Source organism: Macaca nemestrina, chromosome 19 (assembly GCF_043159975.1).
Source record: "Macaca nemestrina isolate mMacNem1 chromosome 19, mMacNem.hap1, whole genome shotgun sequence".
Lineage (NCBI taxonomy): Eukaryota > Metazoa > Chordata > Mammalia > Primates > Cercopithecidae > Macaca > Macaca nemestrina.
Genome location: NC_092143.1, coordinates 5877822 through 5901612, shown reverse-complemented (window position 1 = coordinate 5901612; position 23791 = coordinate 5877822). Strand labels below are relative to the sequence as shown.

General features: G+C 47.5%; 1 protein-coding gene across 4 annotated transcripts in view; it reads right to left on the bottom strand.

Moving 5' to 3' along the window:
• The window catches only part of DIPK1C (divergent protein kinase domain 1C), a 151567-nt gene that overhangs the window by 110074 nt on the left and 17702 nt on the right, over positions 1-23791 (bottom strand). For 2 of the 4 annotated variants that reach the window (XR_011616758.1, XR_011616759.1), the window contains exon 4: positions 20751-21111. Coding sequence is in view for 1 of the 4 variants with exons in the window: in XM_011754080.2 (XP_011752382.2) it covers positions 20893-21111 (219 nt within the window). In the remaining 3 variants the exon portion in view is untranslated. Of the gene's footprint in view, positions 1-17282; positions 17451-18999; positions 21112-23791 lie in introns of those variants that run through there. The other 2 variants (XR_011616757.1, XM_011754080.2) reach the window with 2 other exon arrangements.

Here is a 23791-nt window from a genome sequence, read left to right as displayed (position 1 = left end):
TTTTAAATGACTTCATTTGGTGGCAAATACAAAAGCATCGTAATTTACTCATACTTTAAGGAAAATAATGTCTCTTTTTAAAAAATACTGTTATTTAAGTTCAGGAACTTTCTATTTGGAATCTTGAGGTACGTTTAAAAAAATACCCCCTTCCTTTTGACCTTCCTTAAAGACCTTGTCAAAAGCTCTGGGTGATTTGTAATCTGCTAGGTCTCCATGTTAATATTTGCAGCTGTGAAGCTCAGAAATGCTCTCAGGTTCACGTTAGTGAAATCTTGCTTTGCAGGAGAAGAAAGTTTCTCAGAACAGTGTGGCTTTAGGTTAAAAGGATAAAATAAACAAAGGGGAAATTAAGGGTTTCCTTTTGGGAACTTGATGCCTTGGTATGGGCACAATCTTTGTGTACAGGTTACAGCAACGGTGTTAATCACTAACATGTGTCTAAAAGTCTCTTTCCCAAAGCATTCACCTTCAGACACGGACGCGGCAGGGCAGGTGTGGAATCCTTACCCTTTCCCCTAAAAGCCTCCCGCAGGAGCAGGTGGTGCTTGCCTGGCCCTTCCTGCCCTTTCCCTGCAACACACAGGCAGCCTCGCTCTGCTTCTCGGACCCCAGGGTTCACTCACCTCTGGCAGACACAGGGACCGCATCCTTCGCTCTCCTCGCTCTGCAGTTCTCTCTCTTCAAACAAAAATGACCCTTCACTCTCCCAAAGCTGATTTTTGTTACATTTAGGAGGTCAAGTAACTTGTCAAGTGTCTGCATGGTCCATTCATCCAGACAAAGGTGAGTGGTCGGCTGATCATGAACCCCCAGAGATGCCCACATCTCCATCCTGGAACCTGTGAACAGCGCCTTCTGTAGCAAAAGGAACTTCGCAGACGCAATTAAGGATTCTGAGATGATCCAGGTGGGCCCTAAAAGTCATCACAAGTGTCTTTGCAGGAGGGAGGAGGTGTGACCATGAAGGCAGAGCTTGGAGTGAGGTGCCCACAAGCCCAGGAACAGGGGCAGCCACCAGGCACTGGAAGAGGCAGGAAAGAAATTCCCCCTGGAGCCTGCAGAACGAACCAGCCCTCTGACACCTCGACCTCGTGAACCTGAGTTTGGGCTCTGGCCTGCAGAACTGCAAGGGAATAAATTGTTGTTTCTTTAAGCTGGTAAATTTGTGGTCATTTGTTACAGCCATAGAGAATGAATCCAGGTGTATTATATAACAATTGACTCTCCCTGAAATGCAACGTTTGCTTTTGTAGAGGGGAGTCCTTGGTATTGGAAATTAATATGCACTTTGTGGAGTATTCGGCAGAGTGAAGGGCAGATTTGCGAAAGGGGCATTTTTCACTCACTTCCAGCTGGTCCTGCCACAGGTTACTAGTGTAACACTGGCCCCCTGGCCATGAAGAACTATACCAAAAGTATATTAGTATTAGCTGGTTGGATTAGCACTAGCGAGTTTGCAGAATGTCCTAGTTGATTATTTTTCCCTGCCAAAATTTGGCAAACCAACCTGACTGATCCTCAGAATATGGCAGAGGAAGATTTAAAAAAGAATGCTGACTCTGGAGTCATCCCTAGAGATACTGATTAAGGAGGTTTGAGATGGAGCATGCATATTTGCATTTTAAAACGTTTCTATGGGAGTTCTCATGGTTTGCCAGCTTGGGGAAGCAGAGTTTCCCCAGTAAAGAAACCCAGTGCCCCAGTAGTTTAAGAAACTATTTACTTTCTAACCCTCAGGAAATGTTTATTAAGCAGAGCCTGGCTCCAGGGACTTGACTTCCTCCGGAGACAGAATTTCATGATCAATTCCAAGAGCCCAGTATAATTGTGGCAAGGAAATCCTTCATCACACTCAACTCAAACTCCTTATACTGCAGGGTAAGTTGGGCACATCCATGCAAAACATTCTTTGGGCACCTGTAATGTGCCAGGCACTGGGCATATACAAGTGAACTAAATGGGTAAAAATACCTGCCCTTCCAATCTAAACTTGATCACCCCCTTCTGGCACCCGTGCTTGGCTTCCTGAGTCATCCTCCAGTCCATTCCTGACCCAATCCACTTACTAGCCTCATGGCTCTGGCTCTTCTTTGCATTCACCCCTAAGTTCTCTTTATTCCTAGATGGTCAGGGATCTGTGAGAATCCCATGCTGATCACAGGTCACTCACTGACACCCACTGGGCACTAAGCTGGGTGGTGGGGACATGGAGGTCCCCTCATGGCCTCAGGGAAGGACATGCACTGATTGTATCCACAATGACAGAGCTATGTGCCAAGACTAAGGGGAGTGCAGAGAAGGGGACCAGAGGTCGTCTCAGAAGAGAAGGGGAAAAGGAGAAATGGGAGACACCCTGAAGGACGGAGGGGCACCTGTCTGGTGGAGGAGGTGGGGAGAATATTCCAACATGTGGAGAGGCACGGAGGAAACAGAGGAGCGTGAATGTCCTTGTGATCTCAGTCCTCATTATTCAAACGGCCACAGGAATGACCTAAGCGCCTGTAAAATCCTCACTCAAAGACCCCCTGGTTTCAGGAGGCCTATTCCTGCCTCTGACAGTCCCCTCCTGCCTCACTGCTCCCAAATCATTCCTGGACTAGCAGAATTCCCTTCCAGACCTCAGGAAAACCCCAGTCTACCTTCCCTGATCAGTCAACTTTGCCATGCTGACTCTAAGTATCCCCTTTTGGCTAGCAGAGGATGCAGCCCACCTGTGCTGTGTTATTAACATGGACAAGCCCCACCTGTTAGCTGGTAAAACTCCTTCAGGAAGACTTCAGGTTAGAGCTGAAGTCCATGATAACAGCACCCGTTTGTGGCTGTGAAATACTCCACTGTCCCCTTGTGAATGAGTGGTAAACGCCAATCCTGTGGCATCAGGCGTCCACAAAGGCTCTGTGGTTGCTCCTCATCCTCCGCCATGGCATACTCTTGCCCACATAAATGTCTGTCTCCAACACTTTTCATTTACAGTTTTAGTTTTTCTTTCCCAACCAATTTCCTTTTTTAGTCCCCAATAAACCTTCTTTTATAGATTTCCATTTGTTTCTTCCAAGGGATTAGAAGGCTTAATGTCAATTTCAATCTCCAAAGCTGGTAGCAATTGAGAAAAGTGCTTTCTTCAGATCAATACCTCCTCCTAACTTGACATTGAGCTATTAATAATTGCTTGGTATATGCTTTCACCAGGAAAAACAGAACCAATGGAACCACAACACGTGGATATAAAGCGAGCTGGTTTTCCCTGAGACAGATTTTTATGGAAAGGCTTAAGTGCTTAAAAGAGATAGAAACGTACCCTAGTTCACTCCACTCCTGTTATCCACTAAGCTCATTACCACATCGCCAGAAGTGAGGTCCATTTGTTAAGACGCGCTTCAGTGACTTGTTCTGCCAACCATCGATCAGCACGTCTCCCTCTCCAAGATTCCAGATTGGGGACTCCTCTGCCCATTTCAACAGCTTGCTCAGCATTGTAAGTTATTTACAGCCACTAATTGACTTGTTGGGGTCCCTTATGAGTCGACTGGAGACATCTTAGGTGGGTTCCACTCCAAACGTGAAATCCAGTCACCCTCCAGGGGCTGCCCCCACACCCCTGTGGCTGCCCCTTCCTCCTCCTCTTCTCCAGAATCCACATCCTCGCTTGGGTACCCCAGCAGAGCAGAGGGTGACAGTGGCCCGAGCGCCCCGCCTTCTCAGCCCTAGCCCTTCGTTCTCTATACCACGTGAAGTTGAATAAGATTTTCTCGAAGGGTTTAGAACAACTAAAGGGAAACAAGTGGTTGAACAGGAAGATTTTCAACTGTGTAGTGTAGGATGGCCTCCATAGTCCAAGGGGAATGTGACGGTTAATATTAAATGTCAACTTGATTGGATTGAAGGATGCAAAGTATTGTTTCTGGTTGTGTCTGTGAGGGTGTTGCCAAAGGAGATGAACATTTGAGTCAGTGGACTAGGAGAGACAGACCCACCCTCAGTCTGGGTGGATGCCATTTAATCAGCTGCCAGCATGGCTAGAATAAAGCAGGTGGAAGAAGGTGGAATAGGCAGACCTGCTGAGTCCTCTGGGCTTCTTTCTCCCGTGCTGGATGCTTCCTGCCCTTGCACATCAGACTCCAAGTTCTTCAGCTTTTGGACTCTTAAACTTACACCAGTGATTCACCAGGGGCTCTAGAGCCTTCAGCCATAGACTGAAGGCTGCACTGTCAGCTTGCCTACTTTTGAGGTTTTAGGACTTGGACTGGCTTCCCTGCTACTCAGCTTGCAGATGGCCTATTGTGGAATTTCACCTTGTAATCACGTGAGTCAATTCTCTTGAATAAACTCTCTTTTATATATACATCTATCCTATTAGTTCTGTCCCTCTGGAGGACCCTGACTAATACAGAGAACAACACTAAAACAGGCCAAGACCTGAGCAGGCTTAACCCCTTCCCTTGCCCAAAAAGTTGCCCCAGAGACAATGCGGTTCTCACCAGCAGTACCTTCCCCTGGTGGGATTTCCCATTTAGGATGTGCCCCTTGGTACCAGAAGAACAGTCTGGGCTGGTGTGGGCTCTCACCAGCAGGGACCCACATCTCCTCACCCATGTGTCTCTTTCTTCCAAACATCACTCTGGTGCCAACTGGTGAAACACACACACTCCCAAATTCAATGTCATGAGAAGCAACAGGAAGAATACAAACATCCTCCTAAGAACACAATTTGCAAGATCTTGAATGCTGACATAGGAGCTGGTACATTGCTCATCTTGGGCAGACTTTATTTTTTGTCACCACAACTCTCTCTGCTATGATTTGAATGGGTCTCCCAAAGTTCATGTGTCAGAAACTTAAACCCAATGCAACAGTGTGAAGAGGCAGGGCCTTTAAGCAGTGCTTACGTCATGAAGGAAAAGCTCATTACTGCTGTTATCACGGGAGTGGGTTCCTGGTGAAGGGACGTGTTCAGCCCCCTTCTCTTCTCTCTCAAACACACTCTTTGCATTTCTATCATGGAATGTCTCAGCAAGAAGGCCCTCGCCAGATACCAGCATCTAGATAGTGGACTTCTCAGCTCCTAGAACTATAAGAAATACATTTCTTTTCAGCATAAATGACCCAGCTGGTGGTATTCTGTTATAGCAGCATGAAAGTGACTAAGATAGCCCCCAAACCCTTTCAGATTATGTTTCCTTAGGTTTGTTAGAGGTTAAAAAAAAATGGGATTGTTTCTGAGATATCTGCCTGCTTTTCTAGCCTCACAAAGACCCAGGTACAACTTTAAAAAGACTGCTTACAAAAACCTGGAAAACACAAGCCATCCTCTTCACCTGGGAGAAAAGGGAAAGGAGGGGAGAAATTAAGGGTGAAACGTGCTTTTCCTTTCACTTATATGTGGCGGGGAGTGGGGGTGCATTTTAAAAGGAAACTTTCATGAAGGGGAGAGGGGTCACAGTGGCGTTCCCCAGTCCCTCATCCTGTCGCCTGCCAGGAACACTGAGTGTTCTGCAAGCTTTGCAGCAGAGTGGCTCCACCAGTGCACTTACAAAGACTTGGCACCCCAACTGTGAAAGCTTTCCAATTTTTGTACTAATTTATGTCATTTATACTTTCAGCATCATTGTAGATATTACTTCTAAAAAATGGTACCATCTCACTCAATTTTTCTTTTCAAAATAAGAGAGCGTCTACGGAATCTCTTTTTAAGTAAATATTACCATAAGATAGCTGGACGATAGACAGATAGATACGGATGGATGATGGATGGATGGATGGATAGACTGATAGGTGGAGAGCTAAGATAATAGCTTCTCTCTCTAAAGTTAACACATTCCAGCTATTTCCTTAGAGCAAGTACCTAAACCTTCTGACTACTCATTAGTTGAAAATGGGCCCCCTGTTTTATTCTTCAGACTCAGCTGTTGAATCAAGCTGGGGAGGAGATGACTGCACTGACAACTTCATCAGGAATCTCAGGCATATATGTTCCAAGGAAAGTTCACATTTGAATTTATTATGAGCCCATATGGACCCTTGAAAGAAGCAGCAGGAACAGCTGTCTTCTGAGGTCCTTGCCAATGGGCCCAAAAGTCAATTGCACCATTGACCTCAAGTAGAAATGTCCTCGCCCACCCTGCCATGAACTTTCCAAGTTGCCATATGGTGCTTCCTGCTCTCCGGTGAGCCCCTCCCATACGGTTCCCCCGTGGGGAGGTTACAGTCCCAGGAAGATTTGGAGAACAGAGTCACAAGGATGGATCCAAGAACACAAGGTATGGCCAAGCTGCAGATGTGTGTACGCACATTTCCAACAGCCTCCTCCACACGGCTCATGCTGGACCTAAAAGGATGTGTTTAATCATCCCTCTTCTCGGTCCAGAAAGGATTGAAGACAGATCGCTATGTTACAGCCGTTGTTCACGATTTAGGAGTAAATATATTTTCTCAATTATCCTCAAGAAGAAAAATAAAAAAATCAAACCAAAGCAAAATAAAATATCAAAGACTCAAAAGAGATTTTAGCAAATTACTGTCACAAATTTTACAAACCTACTTTCTTTGCCTGACGCATCTCAGTTTTTTTCCTATCCGTATCTTTAGAGTCTCAAAAAAAGGCTGCAGGGATCTAATATCCTTCATCAATTATGCTGCAACATATGCTGCAACAGCAATCACAGACTTACCCCATTTTTGTAGAGAGAGAGAGAGAGATTTTAAAGACACATCATTTGTCTCTACTTATATTTGGGTACACAGCCTACTTATCCTTGTTACCTGCTTTTCTTCCTCTCAAAAAAATGAAATAAAATAGAAAATTAATTACATCCATAAAAGTGCAAAACGTAAAGAAAAAGCAACATCAGAAGTAAAGTCAAATTCTATCCAGACAACATGTGAGTAAACAGTCCCTTGAATTTTAAAACATTTTGAGAATGAGCAGGAGATTCAAATAATGGAATGTTCTTTTCAACTATGAGCATAGCATATCATAGAAACTGGGTTTATTCAGGGTTATAGTCACACATACAAGTTCTATGCTCCTGACAACATGAAACCAAGCCTCTTGCATGTACACAAATGTGAACGTGCCTCCGATGTTATTCACAGATAGGTAGAGCATATTTTGGATGTGAGAGCGGAGTTGCTTTACTTCCCAACTCATAGAACAGTTCTGTACGAAGGATATGAGCAAAAAATAAACTTGATTTTTATAGACTTGTGTTTTTTTCCAAGGCCTTGGCCCATAATCTTATTAAATTTAACAGTTCAAAATAAGTTTCCCTGGGAAACTTCAAAAACTGACTCATATCTTTGAAAACACCGACTTTTAAAATGTTTATTATCGATGTCCAATTACCAAAAAAGTCAGAAATTTCCAATATGGAAGATTGCAACTTAAGAAGTAAATATTCACCCTTTATTCCCTCTCAGAAACAATCAGAATCAGTAGTTTTGTGTATGTACCCTTTCAGGGTTTAACATTTATAGGGATAGATATTTGTATAGGTACACACACACACCGACAGATGTGCTGTTTTTTCTTTAACGAAAATGGAACTGGAATTTACCAGCTGTTCTGCGTCTTGCTTTTTCCATGTAATGATCTGTCCTGGACATCTTTCAATTCCCGTGTCCCCTTTCTCTTGGGAGGCCCCAGTTTCCCACCCATGGTGTGGCTGGGACGGTGACCCCTTGCTTACCACTCCCTGTTGACGGACAGTTAACAGGGGGTGGGTAGGCTGTTGATTGCCGTCAATTTTTAGTAATTGTGAGATCCAGCACTGAGTCTGCCGTGCGTGCAGCTTCCCAGCATGGAGTCTGCCATGCTTGTGGCTTTCCTGACTTGGGCAAATGTGCCTCTGGAATGGTGTTGGGTCCCTCAGTAAGAGACAGGATGAGCGTGGCATGACTGCGGACAAGGAGAGCCTGACTGGCCTCAGGAGACAGCTTCCAGCCTCAGATTCACAGTCACTGGGAGTGGGCCTCGAAGCTCCAGAAAAAAATGGTTTCCAACTTTTTATTTTAAAACAGACAGATCCCTTTTCAAATAAAAGCTGACTTGGGCCACCTCTGTCTAAGAACATCAGGAAAAACGTTCTGTCTGAAATAGGATGAGGGGGCTCAGAGACAGGCCTTAGTTTCCTCTTTTCTGCCCTTGCCTGCTCAAACTCCTTGGGCTCCAAGAAACAAAGTTTAAAACATCAGAGTGAGAACCAGCAGGAGACACCGACCTGTGTGATCGGGGGTAGAGCAAGGTCAGGGCAAACCCCAAATCACATCCTCCTGGGCCCCGCGGGCACATGGGGAGCTCCTTCTATGGGACAAACTCGGGCTTCATATGGGAAAGAAGCCTGCAGAGCACAGACGGGACGGGGTGCAAGCAGCAGTGTGCAGAGGAGCAGTGTGAAAACTGCAGCTATTTTGAACTTACAAAAATCGTCACGATACCCCTCATATTGTGTCCCTCTGCCCCGTTCCACCGTGTGCAGGCCTAGAAATCACCCGTCTGCAAGTCAGTCTCCCGTCAGGGAGGGAAATTTTGATGACTGTTTTGAGCCTAGCAAGGGGCCTTCCTGAGTTTCACGGATCTTAGGAGGAGACATTTGCAGCAGGTTCCTCATCTCAGTCAATAGCCACCGTGTTTATTGCACAGCTCCTCCAGGCCAGGCCTTGTGCCTGGTGAGAGGATATAAAGAGAAGCAAGCAGACACGGCTCCAGCCCTGGCGTGGTTTCTTACACGAGTAGTGACCAACTGTGCGGTGCTATGGAGGCAGCGTCAGGAGCCGAGGCCACCCTGGAGAGAGGGGCTAAGCCTGCAGCATGGGATAACTTCCCTGGGGAAGAGCCCAGGGAGGGGATGAAGAAGGTGGGCGGGGTGTAGGGCAGAAAGTATAACATGGAGAGGGCTTGTCTCGGTCCAGTCCTGGGGCAATGGGAAAGTCACTGCTAGGACTCACACCGTCCTCCGCGGACCACTTTTGATGCCTCCAGCCCTCCTCTCCAGGAATACCCTTCGGTTTACTCAATATCTCTGCTTCAGTGGGGGACAGACACCCACACTAGGCTTGCTGAAGACTCGGTGGGCTCCTGTCTCCCCAGCAACACCAAGTCTCAATGAACAACTGCATCTTCTCGGTCCAGTGGCCACAAAACATGGGGTGCTGCCGGGGTGATCTCTTGGCCCATGCCTGGTCTGTCGGCCAATTCTATGCAGAGACTCCCACTCCCCCACGGGGCCTTGCTGTGTCCAGCCAGGCTCTGAGCCCCCGCCAAAGCCTTCACCCTCATCTTCCTGTTTTGCCTCCCCCAGGCCTGTTCTCGACACAGCCTCCAAAACCCCTCCACTTCCCACCCTCAGAATCAGAGTCCAGCCTGTGGGATGATCTCCCGCGACCTCTTCATCATCCTCTGCTCGTCTCTGGCCTCCAGCCTCCAGAGAGCTCCTCTGCCACACTGCTCACACCTCCACAGTCCAGCCTCACAGCCCTTACCAAGCTGTGCCCCTGCCCGGAGGCTCTCCTCCCTGGACAATATCCCTAGACAGCCACCCTGCTCTGCTTCCACCCAGAGTGCTCACCACGTTTTAGCTTAAGGTAAACGTAACTTGCTGTTTGCTGTATTTGTTATTTATTATCTGCCTTCAGCACACCCATCCCCCTGCCTCGGAATATTAGCTCTTTGAGGACATGGATTTTTTGGCCCGTTTTGTTCATTGATCTGTTCCCAGAGTGCCGGGCACATTGTAGGTGTTCAATAAAAATGTGTAGAAGGAATGAATGAGGTTTGAAGGAGGGAAGGCTGTGAACAGAGGCTTGGACTTCTCCACCTAAGAGCGGGTTTGTGGAGGCTGCTGACAAGGCTGCCACATTGATCCGGGTACCAGAGGAGAGAGGGGTGCTGGGCCAGGGCAAGTGGAGATGAATGGATGGAGTGAACTGGACAGCACTGATGGGCTTGTGGGGGAATTGGGGACGGGGGGAAGGGATGGTGTTGATGGCCCCCCATTTCAGGATGGGGCACAGTGGTCTGAAAGCCCTGAGGAGCCCCTGGTCTGGGAAGCTGACACATTCCATTTTGGAGAATTGAGTGTATGAAGTCTGTTAAGAACCAAACAAGAAGGAAGATTGATTCTCGTGGAACTGGGGGTGGGGACTGGGAAATAAAATTGTGTTTGGCTTCACCTTGAACATGGAATAGGACTTCGGGGGCAGTGATGGTGAGAGAACCCGGGGGGTCCGTAGGTAACACTGGGATGGGCAGTGTCTGCGCACCGTCAGCTTGACGAGTGCACACAGACAAAGGGAAACAGACGAGAACAAGCGTCCTGAACTACACAATGATCTTGGATGCTAATGTTATCAGTCTCCCACCCAAATTCTGTAAAGGGCTGATTATTCTGGAACGTGTGACTGTGCTGTTGCTTTGGTGCTGTGGAAAACTCATAGTTTCCTATTTTTGGTGACTCTCCACCAGCTGCAATTTTCAAAAGTAGGTTTCCTTTGTTTTCCCACAGACAGAAAACCTTTAGTGACTTGGGCAGAGTGTCGCTTAAGTGAAATGGGTGCCAGTCCTGTTGTGAGGGGTAAACAGATCTGCATCGTTCATGATGTGGGAAGGAGAGAGGCAGAATGAGGTGGGGGCCATTGATTCATGGAATCCCTGATGGCGCTAGAGTCATAGAGGCAAGTGGCAGTTCTGGGACTAGATTCCTGGTGTGTGGTGCACGTGTGAGCGTACACATGGAGGGAGGATGCGTACATGAGTGTGGTGGTGTGTGTGTGAGCACACACATGGAGGGAGGATGCGTGCATGAGTATGGTGGGGTGTGTGTGTGAGCGCACACATGGAGGGAGGATGCATGCATGAGTGTGATGGTGTGTGTGTGAGCACACACATGGAGGAAGGATGCGTGCATGAGTGTGATGGTGTGTGTGTGTGTGAGCGCACACATGGAGGGAGGATGCGTGCATGAGTGTGATGGTGTGTGTGTGTGTGAGCGCACACATGGAGGGAGGATGCGTGCATGAGTATGATGGTGTGTGTGTGTGTGAGCGCACACATGGAGGGAGGATGCGTGCATGAGTGTGATGGTGTGTGTGTGAGCGCACACATGGAGGGAGGATGCGTGCATGAGTGTGATGGTGTGTGTGTGAGCGCACACATGGAGGGAGGATGCATGCATGAGTGTGATGGTGTGTGCGTGTGCGAGCGCACACATGGAGGGAGGATGCGTGCATGAGTGTGATGGTGTGTGCGTGCATGAGCGCACACATGGAGGGAGGATGTGTGCATGAGTGTGATGGTGTGTGTGTGTGTGAGCGCACACATGGAGGGAGGATGCATGCATGAGTGTGATGGTGTGTGTGTGAGCGCACACATGGAGGGAGGATGTGTGCATGAGTGTGATGGTGTGTGTGTGAGAGAGTGCACACACGGAAGGAGGATGCATGCATGAGTGTGATGGTGTGTGTGTGTGAGCGCACACATGGAGGGAGGATGCATGCATGAGTATGGTGGTGTGTGTGTGTGAGCGCACACACGGAGGGAGGATGCATGCATGAGTATGGTGGTGTGTGTGTGTGTGAGCGCACACACGGAGGGAGGATGCATGCATGAGTGTGATGGTGTGTGTGTGAGCGCACACACGGAGGGAGGATGCATGCATGAGTGTGGTGGTGTGTGTGTGTGAGCGCACACACGGAGGGAGGATGTGTGCACGAGTGTGATGGTGTGTGTGTGAGCGCACACACGGAGGGAGGATGCGTGTATGAGTGTGATGGTGCGTGTGCGTGTATGAGCATGTGTGTGAGAGTAAAGATGCATGCATGAGTATGACGCTGTGTGTGCATGTGTGAGCACGCATGTGAGGAGGATGTGTGCATGAGTATGATGATGTGTGTGTATGAGCATGCATGTCAGGAGGATGCGTGCATGAGTGTGATGGTGTGTGTGCGTGTGTAAGCACGCATGTGAGGAGGATGTGTACATAGTGTGATGGTGTGTGTGTGTGAGCATGCATGTGAGAAGGAGGATGTGTGCATAGTGTGATGGTGTGTGTGCATGTGTGAGCATGCATGTGAGAGCAAGGATGAATGCATGAGTATGACGGTGTGTGTGCATGTATGAGCATGCATGTGAGAAGGAGGATGTGTGCATGAGTGTGACGGTGTGTGTATGTGTGGGCTTGCACGAGTGTATGTGCGTGTGTGTATGTACAAATGTGCATGTAAGTGTGTGTGTGTTTTGGGGTTGGCGGTGGCTTCTTAACCAGAAGCAGTCAAGCACAGGCCACAGATTCTCCGCCTGCTTCCCCTGGTGTCAGCAGAGAGGAAGATGATGCCCCGCAGGCTGGAGTGAGCACATGGGGCTCTAACCCCAGTGGGAGCAAACAGTGGGGAACCAGAGGCAATTGCTACAGAAGCTGGCAGGCTGGTGCACCTTAACAGAGATGCTCTTGGAAATGATGATGCCCCAGTCCAGCCCAGGCCTTGTGGTCCCACTGCTGATCATGAACGAAAAAGAAAACCTCCTTGATCAGAGACCGGGAGAGTCAGCCTGCTCCTGGATGCCCACGGACCCAGCCAAGCCAGTGTGCACACTCTTTCCCTTAGCAAACTGGATTATAAATACCCCTAGATGATCCAGATTATAGCACTTCTGAAGTTATGCAATTAAAGAAGCATTTAAGAATTTGGCCATTTTCCTTCCAAGAAACTGCATACATTACATTATTATGAAAACCAGAACATTAGGATTTTTTTCCAGGCTATAAATTGTTTTTAGTAGAGATGTTGCTTTTCTTTTGTGGGATTTCTGAGCCTCCACAGTGAATTAAAGTTCACAGCTCTTACAACTCTGGTAAACTATTTTAAGTTTTCATAAATAGGTTTGCCTTTTTGCCCTTTTTACACTAGCTGTGTTAGCTGAAACCTTTTGTTCTAAATGTTTGTGACGTTTCTGGCTAATGAGTTCAAGGGTATTGATTTTTCTTTCAAAGACAGCATCTTCCCTAATTATACAGGGCTTCTCCGGCACGCGGCATTGCTCCCATCTGCTTCAGACTCTCCACACAGAACCTGGGAGCTGTGGCCCCCTCAAATCAGGGGCAGGGTCTCTATCAGGTACCCCAAGGCCCCTCCCACAACTGTACCCTGGTCCACCTCATGTGTTAAGGCCTCAGCCCACAGTCCTCCCTCCCTGAGCCTATCTGGGAACATCTTTCTAAAGCTGCTTGGAGTGATGAGGCTTTGTTATCACAGTGGGACAAACTGACCTCCTGCCCATCTCCTGTGGAGAAGGATGAGCGGCCAAGGTGGCCGAACAAGGAGGTGAGGGAGAGAGAAATGAACTTAGAGAGTGCAGGCTGGCAGGGCCCCTCCTGCAGGGAAGCCCTCCACCCTGCTGCCCAGGTTGCCTGGGGACTACTGGCTCTCGCCCACAGGGCAAATGACGTCTACAACAAGCAAGCTGCTGCCTCCACTCCAGAGGAACCGCAGCCTTTGCCCATCTGCTAACCTCAGCTGCTCAAAGTCAAGCAGGAGCCAGGCGCTCTTGCACTGACTCAGTTCTCAGCTGCACAGCCAGAAGGTTCTCTGCAGTCCACAGCGCCACAGCAGAGCCCACCACTCTCAGGCAGGGAAGCTCGGTCAGGTCTCAGACAGGTGATATGCATCAGAATCACCTGTGGAATGTGATAGAAAGACAAGGACCAGGCTCCCTGCCCCCGAGGCTCTCTTCCCTGAGACAGGAGGTGAGGCCCAAACTCTGCTGGCTGAGGAGGCTCCTGTGTCAGCTGGAGCCCTTGTTTGGATTCCCCTGTGTGATGTGGCTTCCAGAGGGCTGGGGATGGGGCTGTCGCTGCAGCGTTAGATCACTGAACAGAGTCTGTGCCGAGAAAGGAGTTGAAGGGCGCAGTGAGAAGCAGTTAGGAAGAGAAGCAGGAGAGATTACTTCCTACACCAGAGCCAACCTTGTGGCTTAAGATAGCCAGTACTCACCAGTTACTGACCCCCTCAATATGTCCACTGTCCCATTAAACCCTCGCAATAGCCCCATGAGATAAGGCAATTACAATTATTAATGTGCTTACAGATGGGGAAACTAAGGCACGGGGAGGTTAAGTAACTTGGCCAGTGTCAATAAACTGACAGATGATGCTGCTGAGAAAAGAATTTCGGATTTTCATCTCAGAGGTCATGTTTCAGCCACTAGACATGGGAAATACAATGGATGCCAGTGACTTTAATTTTTAATTTAATTTATTTTTTAAATTTTTTTTGAGACAGAACCTCACTGTGTCACCTAGGCTGGAGTGCAGTGGCACAATTTCAGCTCACTGCAACCTCTACCTCCCAGGTTCAAGTAATTCTTGTGCCTCAGCCTCCTGAGTAGCTGGGATTACAGGTGTCTGCCACCACACCCAGCTAATTTTTATATCTTTAGTTGAGACAGGGTTTTGACATGTTGGCCAGGCTGGTCTCGAACTCCTGACCTCAGGCGATCCACCTGCCTCCACCTCCCAAAGTGCTGGGATTATAGCCATGAGCCACCATGCCCGGTCTGCCAGTGACTTTAGAGGAGGAAAAGGTAAAGTCTGAGCCCAGAGCAACCCAAGTAAGAGGCAGGAGAAGCAGAGAAGGGTGAGTGAGTTTCTGTAGCACGGAGACGTCCAAAGACAGGAAGAAAGTGCCCTGCTTGTGAGCTCCTGGACTCCTGGCCACCTATGGCAGGTGCACTTGACAGCGATAACTTAAGAACACCCTGAGAATGGCCATGTATGCATGATTCCTTAGCTCCGTTCCAAGCCAAGGAATCTGGGAGTGGCCATCCTGGAGATTCACTCCTTATCTATGAGGAACATCTGAGCCCCCAGCCCACACCACAGAACGCAGCAATACCAGGGATAAAGGCCGTTTGTTTTGGGTTAAATGAAGGTTGCTGGGTGGAGGTAGTTGATGCAGCGAAGTGGTGTATAAACTGCATGCCTTTTGCAAGCGATTGCAGTTCTCCCGTCCAGCCCAGCACAGCCGGATCGTTTTGTGTAAAAGTTCCCCTCAGTGAACTCTACGTCTTGTGTGCTGACTCTGGGTCTTTTCTTCAGCCTCCCAACCTGCTGATACAGGACTGAAGAAGAAATTACTTAGGCAGATAGTGAAGGCATGGGAGTCCTCGGTAAGGCTTTTCTTTTTAATGACAAAGCAACCCCAAATCATTTTCTAACAACGAGCAGCCTGTAAAGTCGAGCTGCAAACAGGGACAAGCAAGCTGGGAGTCTGCATGAGGGAATGCTGATGGGAGCAAGGGACTAGACATGTTCAGGATAGCGGTTCTACCTTCCCTTCTCTGCCAGCACGTGTACAGTGAAGAGCAGACAAGATGGCCCCGATCCACTGGAAAGTCCATTTGCATAATAAGATTAGGGTGGGGCGACCAGCCTTCCCCCATGCACTATGTAAATGCCATACCTGATCCAACCAATCTGTGAGGCCTGTGTAAATCAGACACCACCTTCTTAAACCAGACTATAAAATCCGGCGCATTGGCCACCAGCTGGTCCCTTCCACTTGGAGACCTCTTTCTCTTCTGCCTATCAAACCTCTGCTCCTAAACTCCTCGTATGTGTCCATGTTCTAAGTTTTCCTGGCGCACAACAAGGAAACCCAGGAATATAGACCCCAGACAACATAGCTGCTTCACTGCCATCCCTACTGCAGTTAATATGGGTCCAGCACGACAGGCCTCGTCAACTGCTCAAACAAGACACTCAAAGTGGAGCCCAGCAAATGCCTTTCTCCGCTCTTCAGAGTGTCCTGTAGGATTTCTTGAAAGGCTGAGCCTCAGCAACATGCAATAGTGAACTACACCCTACTGGAAAAATACGAGGAGCAGAAGGAAGGCCAACCTTGGGAATGAGAAGCCCTCAGGGCAGGTTTCAGGATACAAGAGGGGGGCCAAATCGTTCTTGGGCATTCTCATTTCACAAAGCAAAAGTGGCTAGTCCAGCAGAAGGCATGGCCCAGGAGCAGACAGCTCCCTCGGGTGCATTTTAAAAAACAAGCATGAAAGCCCTTCGACTTGGTGAAAAACAGACAGGCAGCCTTTTACCCTAAAGTGTACTCAACAGTGAAAGAAAAAGAAGTATGTTTCTTAGCAAAGAGTAGCCAGCTTCAGTCATCTGCTTCCTCACTGACGGTGGCAGTCAATAATTAGACCATGCATTGCAAGAAAATATCTGCAGCATATATACTGGATTAATCATTTCTTAAAGATGGCCTAGTGAAAAATTAGCAAAGTCTGCACAATTCACCAAAAAAGTACACGTGTAGCTAATACATGAGCACAGCCTCATTAGTGATGTGGAAATGCAAATTGATAAGATCTGTGTTTCCCCCTCCTATTAGGCAGAAACAGAATCAACCAATATCTAGTTTTTGTGAGGATAAAAGAAAAGCGTGTGGGTAGGGGGGTAAATTGGTGTAGTCTTCCTCAGGGAAAATTTGTCAGCACCTATCAAAGTGTGTGCTGGGGCCCGGCAACAGAAGCTGGCTGAGGATGTTAATGTTGCTGATAGCAGCATCCACCTGGATGCACTCTCTGGTCACCTTTCGTTCAGGGGTCCCCAGCACCCGGCCATGGACCGGTACTGATCTGTGCCCTGTCAGGATCTGGGTTGCACAACAGGAGGTGAGCAGTGGATGAGTGAGCCAAGCTTCATCTGTATTTACCGCCGCTCCCCATGGCTCACGTCACCACCTGAGCTCAGCCTCCTGTCAGATCAGCAGCAGCATTAGATTCTCATAGGAGTGCAAGCCCTATTGTGAACTGCTCATGGGAGGGATCTAGGCTGCAAGCTCCTTATGAGAATCTAATGCCTGATGATCAGTCACTGCCTCCCATCACCCCCAGATGAGACCATCTAGTTGCAGGAACACAAACTCAGGGCTCCCACTAATTCTACATGATGGTGAGTTGTGTTATTATTTCATTATATATTACAATGTAGTAATAATAGAAATAAAGTGCACAATAAATGTAATGCGCTTGAATCATCCTGAAACCATCCCCCTTACCCCATCTGTGGAAAAATTGTCTTCCATGAAACCAGTCCCTGATGCCAAAAAGGTTGGGAACCATTGCTTTAAGTCAGTAAGGAAAACCCAGACCAAACTTTTAGCCAAGACCAGCATCCACAGACAGCGGCTCCAGGTGCAATGTCATACAAAGCTAAAGCCTGACACTGGGTCTTCCTGAGATAGAGTGCAGGTGCAGTGCGATTCAGAAGCTGGTCCCCTACCTGGAGTCCTTCTCATTGGCATTTGTCCACTGCTACCGAGGAACATTCCTGTGCTCGTTTCTGTACCAGACACTGTGCCATGGGCGTGGTGCTCATCATCTCCTTAAGTCCTCACAATAGGCTGTGAGCGAGGTGATTATCCCCATTTCAGAAGGTAAGGAACGGACTCTGAGAGGCAAGGTTTTAAATGAAAATCAATAATCAGCTCCATCAGCTTCAGCTGTAATACAGATTGCTTTTCTTTTAAAGGTACAGAAGTAAAAGGATGGTTTTAAGGAGGAGCAGCCCGTGAATGTGAGCCGGGTGGGGGCATTTCTTTCCATAGCTATGTTTTCCCCTGAACGAACAGATATTAGAGCCAGAGTGGCATTTGTTTACCAACTACAGGGGCTAGTGTGGTGAATGAAAGAGTATCTTTATGTGGTCATTGTTTTTAGAAATTTCCAGCCAAACTCCTCCACTTACTGCTGTTCAAAGAATAGCTTCCAAATCAACATTTAAAAACAGTTATTCTTCCAATAATTTAAGGTAATGTCCTGGGTGTTCATCTTGGGTACTCTAGAAGGGCTGAGTAGGCTGGGCCTTAGTACGGGGCAGGATGCATGGGAGGCTAAGCAGGGTGCACTTGTAGGAGGCAGCATGTCTCCGAACTGTTGGCTTTAATTTGTCTCAAGTGAGATGCGAATTGAGAGGAGGGTTTAGCAGTATTGGCAGCGTTTGTAAACATTTGTGACGTTATGTGACCTTGCCAGTTGACGTCGGCCAACTGACTTGTTGAACAGTCCAGGTATCTACAAACTTGTGGCCTGAGCCACCTACGATTTCTACACAACCCACAATGTGTCATGGTTTTGTCAGCTGTAAGCCAATAGAGTATGCAATTATGGAATTCTTTCTTTTCATCAAATGAAGTTTTAACTACAATTTGTCAAGGTAAACTGTGGCAATGGAAGGATGAAGGACTGGAGATGAATAAAGCACCATTTGCTTTAATTTGGATAAAACTTAAAGAGGAATAGCCTGAGCTTGATGAGTTTACTTCATACTCTCTTTCAGCTCCCATCAACGTGTCTCTGAGAGTGTTCTGTCTATCATGTGTTATTACAACAAAACATAGAAATCATTTAGGGAGACATTTTCCTCTATGAGTGGGGTTGTTGCTCAGTTAGATCAGCCAGAAAAAAAGTCATTGGTCATATTCAAAATACTAAATATTGATATACATAGTGTTAATTTATTACATTATATAAAAGCATTATTTTGCAAGGTTTCAAAATTGAAAACAAAACTGAGCTTCACTACAGTTTAAGAGCCACTGCCCTAATGGGAATTCCCAGGCAGGGATGGAAAAGGGTGTGAGTGTGTGTGTGTGTATGTGTGTAACTGGGTAGCCAGACATAAAGGGAAGAGATAAAACAGCTCCCTTTCATCAATAAAACCACAATCGTCTTGGATAATTATATATTGCATAGTCCCCATCGTAAACAAAAACATTTGTTTCCATTTTGGTTGAAATGAAAGCTAACTATTTCTCTTTTCCAGGCTGGCTTTGCTGCCTGGTCAGTGAGCTCAGGCCACTAATGAATGGGTGGCATCCCAGGGTCTACCCACGAAAGACCCATTCTGACCTCCCAGAGCAAAACCCCACTGTTTAAAGGGCACAGAGGGCAAAGCCCTGGTGGCTTCCCTCCTTCCCTCCCTCCCTCCCTCCCTCTGTCTCACACCCATCTTCCTGTAAACCTTTTTGCTTGTAGAGAACCTGCCTAGAAGGTGAGCATGGCCCAAAATATGCCCCTGACCACCACAGAAAGGCATCGTTCCCAGCGCAGCTCTGGGGAAAATAGAAGCCTCCACCCAATAGCCCAAACCCTGCCCTCTCCTTTGGAATCCACTAGTCCTAGGCCTGGCCATCGAACTTTGGTTTTAATTTACTTGTGCCGCAGGGTGACTGACATGGGTTTTTTTCTTCTTGCTAGAATACAATTGCAAAGTGAGTCTTCATGTCCATGATGCGGAGGCCCTCTGTGGAACTCAGTGTCATTTGGAAGATCCCCAGTGGTGATGGGTAAGAATGGCAGCTGACAGTGGGCCTTCCCATAGGTCTTTGGGGAAGACAGAATTTAGAGCTGGGGGCCTCTGATCATCCTAGTCCTTCACACAACATTTCTCAGCGTGCCCTGAGGGGCAGAGTCAGTAAATGTGACCCCAAAGTCTGGAAGCAGGCACTCCCATTTCTCTGGTTTAGAAAGGGGCTGCAGGCCAGGATAAGAGATCATTTGGAATGTGTCCATTTGTGACTTTCACAATGTCAGATTAATTTGTCTTCTTTAATGTGTAAATTGCCAACATGACTTCCTGATTCTCTCATCTTTCTCGATTTCCCTTTTCATGGGATTTCTGTAAAGGGGTGACCCGTTGGTTTGTTGAGCACTCATGGGTCACAGGTATGGGTAGAAGGCAGGTCCCTTTAAGTGAAAGCTCACTGGCTCCACGTGGTCCATCCCCCTGTCTGTCTTTTGCCGGAAAAGCCTCCTTGGGATCACCACTGATGAGCATATCATGCCACAGTATGACTTGATGCCTATCACTTGGTCTTCAGTCCATCAAAAGAAAGGTGCTGGTCTCTGGTCCTGCCTGGAGTCAATGCTGACCTCAGCATTTGCTCTACTGTAAATTTTCGAGGGAGGTGAAGACAATGCTGCATCAAGCCAACCTACAAGTCGCTGTCCAGGGGAAGGTGTATTGCAATACGAGGCTCCCTAAAACCCCATCCATAACCTTGGTGGATTCCACAAAATGAAAAGTACTATAAGCTGCCATTACACACGCTCTCCAATGCAAATTACATTCCCTAAGGATGCGATTTATTTTCTTTTCATTGTATTTAATTCCAAAAGAAAGGTCACACTTCTTTGCTAGGTAGGCAAGCTGTTCCAAAGGACACACTAGAGAAAGCACCACTCCCCACCCCAAACCACATTCCCAACACACTCACCTGTCCACACTCACACAATCACATACACACACCCACACTTACATACACATGCTGACACCTGTGCACTCATGTGCACACACTCATTCACACTCTTCTACACATTCACACTCAGGCATACTCATACGCCTCATGAGCACACTTACCTGTGCACACTCATACACATGCAGACACGGGCACACTCATACATGCTCACATGCTCATTTGCACCCAGACACAGGCATACACATTCATTTGCATGCACGCACACACTTTTTAATGTAACGATTTACAGGAAAGAACAGCTGGAACTCGCTGGGATAACCAGGTACGAGTGCTCTCTGCAGAGAATAATGGCACATAGGTTTGTGTCTTCTGACTGAGGGCCCTCCTGAAGGGAGGTCTGTACCTCCTCCCTCCTTTTACACAAGGCGACAGGTCAGAGGCCAGGGTGGGACCAGAGCGAGGGAGGCATCGTCTCTGGCAGCAGCACTTACCACTCCACACTGTGGAGGCCAGAACAGCACCCCAGAGAACACTCATTTGCACAGGGGAAATGGCTCATCTTTCAAACAATGGCAGAAGAAATCCAGCAAAGGTCACTTTTCCTGTGTGAGCATGTTGAAGGCCAGAGAGTGGCTACTTCTCTGCCTCCTGCAACTCCCTCAGTGTGGCTCGGAGGAGTCGGCGAAGCTTCCAGAACACGCTGGGGGCGTCTCTCCGGGTGTTCCCGCTGGGGACCCCAGGGTCTGCACATTCCTGCACCGCCTCCTGTAACTGCAGCTGAAGCTGGAAAGAGAGCGCAGAACTCTTGAGAGGTGCGGAAAACCAATGGCGAAATATTTTGTCACAGATGACCTGAGGGAAAGAAGGTGGGCAGTTAATTTAGGGCAGCAAATCCTCCTGAAAGCTTCCCAAGCCCAGGATTGGTTCTGAAACAGATCTCGGCTTCTCTCCCACCCCCAACCCCACCCCCACCCCCACCCCCGTCCTTCAGGGAGCACACTCCAGAGACCATCCGATTTGGAAACATGCATTCACTTCTGCCCCTTAAACCCTTCAGCACCATGAGCAAGCGATGCCTCCGAGAGAGGCCAATGTCTGTGTGAGGCAGAAACTTCCCTTTCCAGCCCCCTAGCAGATGGACAAAGCTCTGGGTGACACTGTAAAAGGACTGGACACATTTCTAGGGAGGAAGGGAAGCAAAAGTCACAGTCACTGCTGCAGAAGGAGTTGGTCCTTTGCAGGCCTGAGGGAGGTCAGCTTTGCTGTCACCACCTGGAGACGAGATTTCTTATCCACAAGCCAGTCCTAGTGACCACATTGACCACCTGACCGGGTCGTCCAGGGGGCCAAACAGTGCATGAGGGAGAAGTGTGTGAACTTGAGTGACTGCCTGTGTAGCACTTTAAGGCTCATGAAACAAAGGTATATTTGACAGAAAAGGCTGCAGGCATAAGGATCTTTGAAGGCTCTGTGAAATGTGTTATTCTAGGAGCAGAGGTAAAAATTAGACACTCTCTTTAATTCTTATCAGGTATGAAATTCAGTGATGCTGAGGATCCCGGAAATTTCTCCCTGTAAACATCTTGTTTGTTTTGTAGCTCTGACAGCTTCCCCCACGTTGGGAGAAATGACCTGCCTCTGCATGGTGCATCATGCTTTCTTACTCTATATCACACTTTATATCAGACTCAATTAACAAATGCCTCCATTGTAAAGAGCTGCTGCTTCACAGAGGACAAAAACCTTCAACTTCTATTTCACAATCCCTGCAAAGGCAAGGATTCCTTTCAAAACCTAATTATGGCTTTTTTTTTTTTTTAAATAGAGAATACATTTTCATGTGCGAAATTTAAAATGTTCTTAAGGCTAGACTACGATCTCAGGCTCCACCTCACCCCGACGCTCAGCTCCCACTCAGAGAATGAGACATTCTTTGACATACACATTTCCTTTTTCTTTTATTTCACACATAGGTAATATATTATACACACTGTTCTCAATCTTCCACCCCCGTTTATATGAGGGAGATCCCTCCAAATTGATTTTTCTTTTTGAGACAGGCTCTCACTCTGTCACCCAGGCTGGAGTGCAGTGGCGCCATCTTGGCTCACTACAACTTTGACTTCCGTTGTTCAAGCGATCCTCCTACCTCAGCCTCCTGAGTAGCTGGGACTACAAGGGCATACCCCCATGCCTGGCTAGTTTTCGTATTTTTTGTAGAGACAGGGTTTTGCCATGTTGCCCAGGCTGTTCTTGAACTCCAGGGCTCAAGCGATTCACCCACCCTGGCCTCCCAAAGTGCTGGGACTGCAGGTGTGAGCCACAACGCCCAGCCATTCCCTCCAAATCAGTTCTTATGAGGATATTCCATGTGACTTAATGGCTACTTCTGAAATGTGTGCATGTGTCATAAGTTATTTGACCAGTTCCCTATAGATGGAATTGAGGTTGCATAATAACTTTTGCTATTATGAACAATGCTGCAATAAATGTCTTGCAGATATATGCTATTGCATTTTGTGCATGTGACTATGTTTCTAGAAATAGGATTTCTGGGTCAAAGGGCATGTGCATTTTTTGTTTTGATAGACACATTAAATTGACTCCGTAAGATTTCTTCTCATTTACACTCCCCAGCAATGTATCCAAGACTGCTCATCCTCCCTTAGCCACTCCAACACAAATGTCACAGATTCATTTTGCCAACAGATGGGTGAAAATGGTTCAATTTGCATCTTTCTTAGTTTGAGCGTTATTTGTACTTCCTTTTCAATGAATGGTCAAGTTTATATTTTTGGCCTTTGTTGTGTTCATTTGTAGATGCTCTTTATATCTTAAGGACATCGCCCTTGCTTTAGGTTGGTTCCCCAGGAAGTAGACTCTAAGACGGAGGTTTGCACACAGGGATTCTTTGAGGTCTGTCCTTGGGAAGCACACTCCATGAAACTGAGGAAGAAGTAAATGTGTGGGGCTGGGGGGGTCCCTGTGGAGTTGTCCCTTAGTGAGGCACAGGGGCCTTGGTGTCAGGCCCACCCTCTTTAACCAATCACTAGATGCTGCCCTTGGAAAGTGGGTCTCCCCTTGGCAAAGCTAGTCCTGGGGGGAATGAGCTCCAGCAGCCGGGGCTAAGCCCCCTTCCACCCTCTACATTCCTGGTCTATAAGAAGAACTCCAAATGTTTTACAAATATTCTCATTTAACTTTTAAATTTGCTCTTTTTTTTTTTTTTTTTTTTGTAATTTTGTTTATGCCAACATGGGTTTGTTTGTTGTGTGTGTGTTTTTTTTTTTTTTTCCTGAAAGATAATTAAATTTGTGAACTGTTCCTCTTTGGCTTTGTTTCATACTTACAAAGGCCTTCTCTATACTAGTATTTGAAACTCTCCCAGCTTTTTCTGGTACCTTAAGGATTTCTTCTTTTTATGTGTAAGTATCTGAGCCATCTGGAATCTAGTCTGAGGTCAGGAGGAGGGAGCTACCTTGGTGTTTGTCGTGCCCGGCAGCCAGTTCACCAGCACCGTTCACTGTGCGAC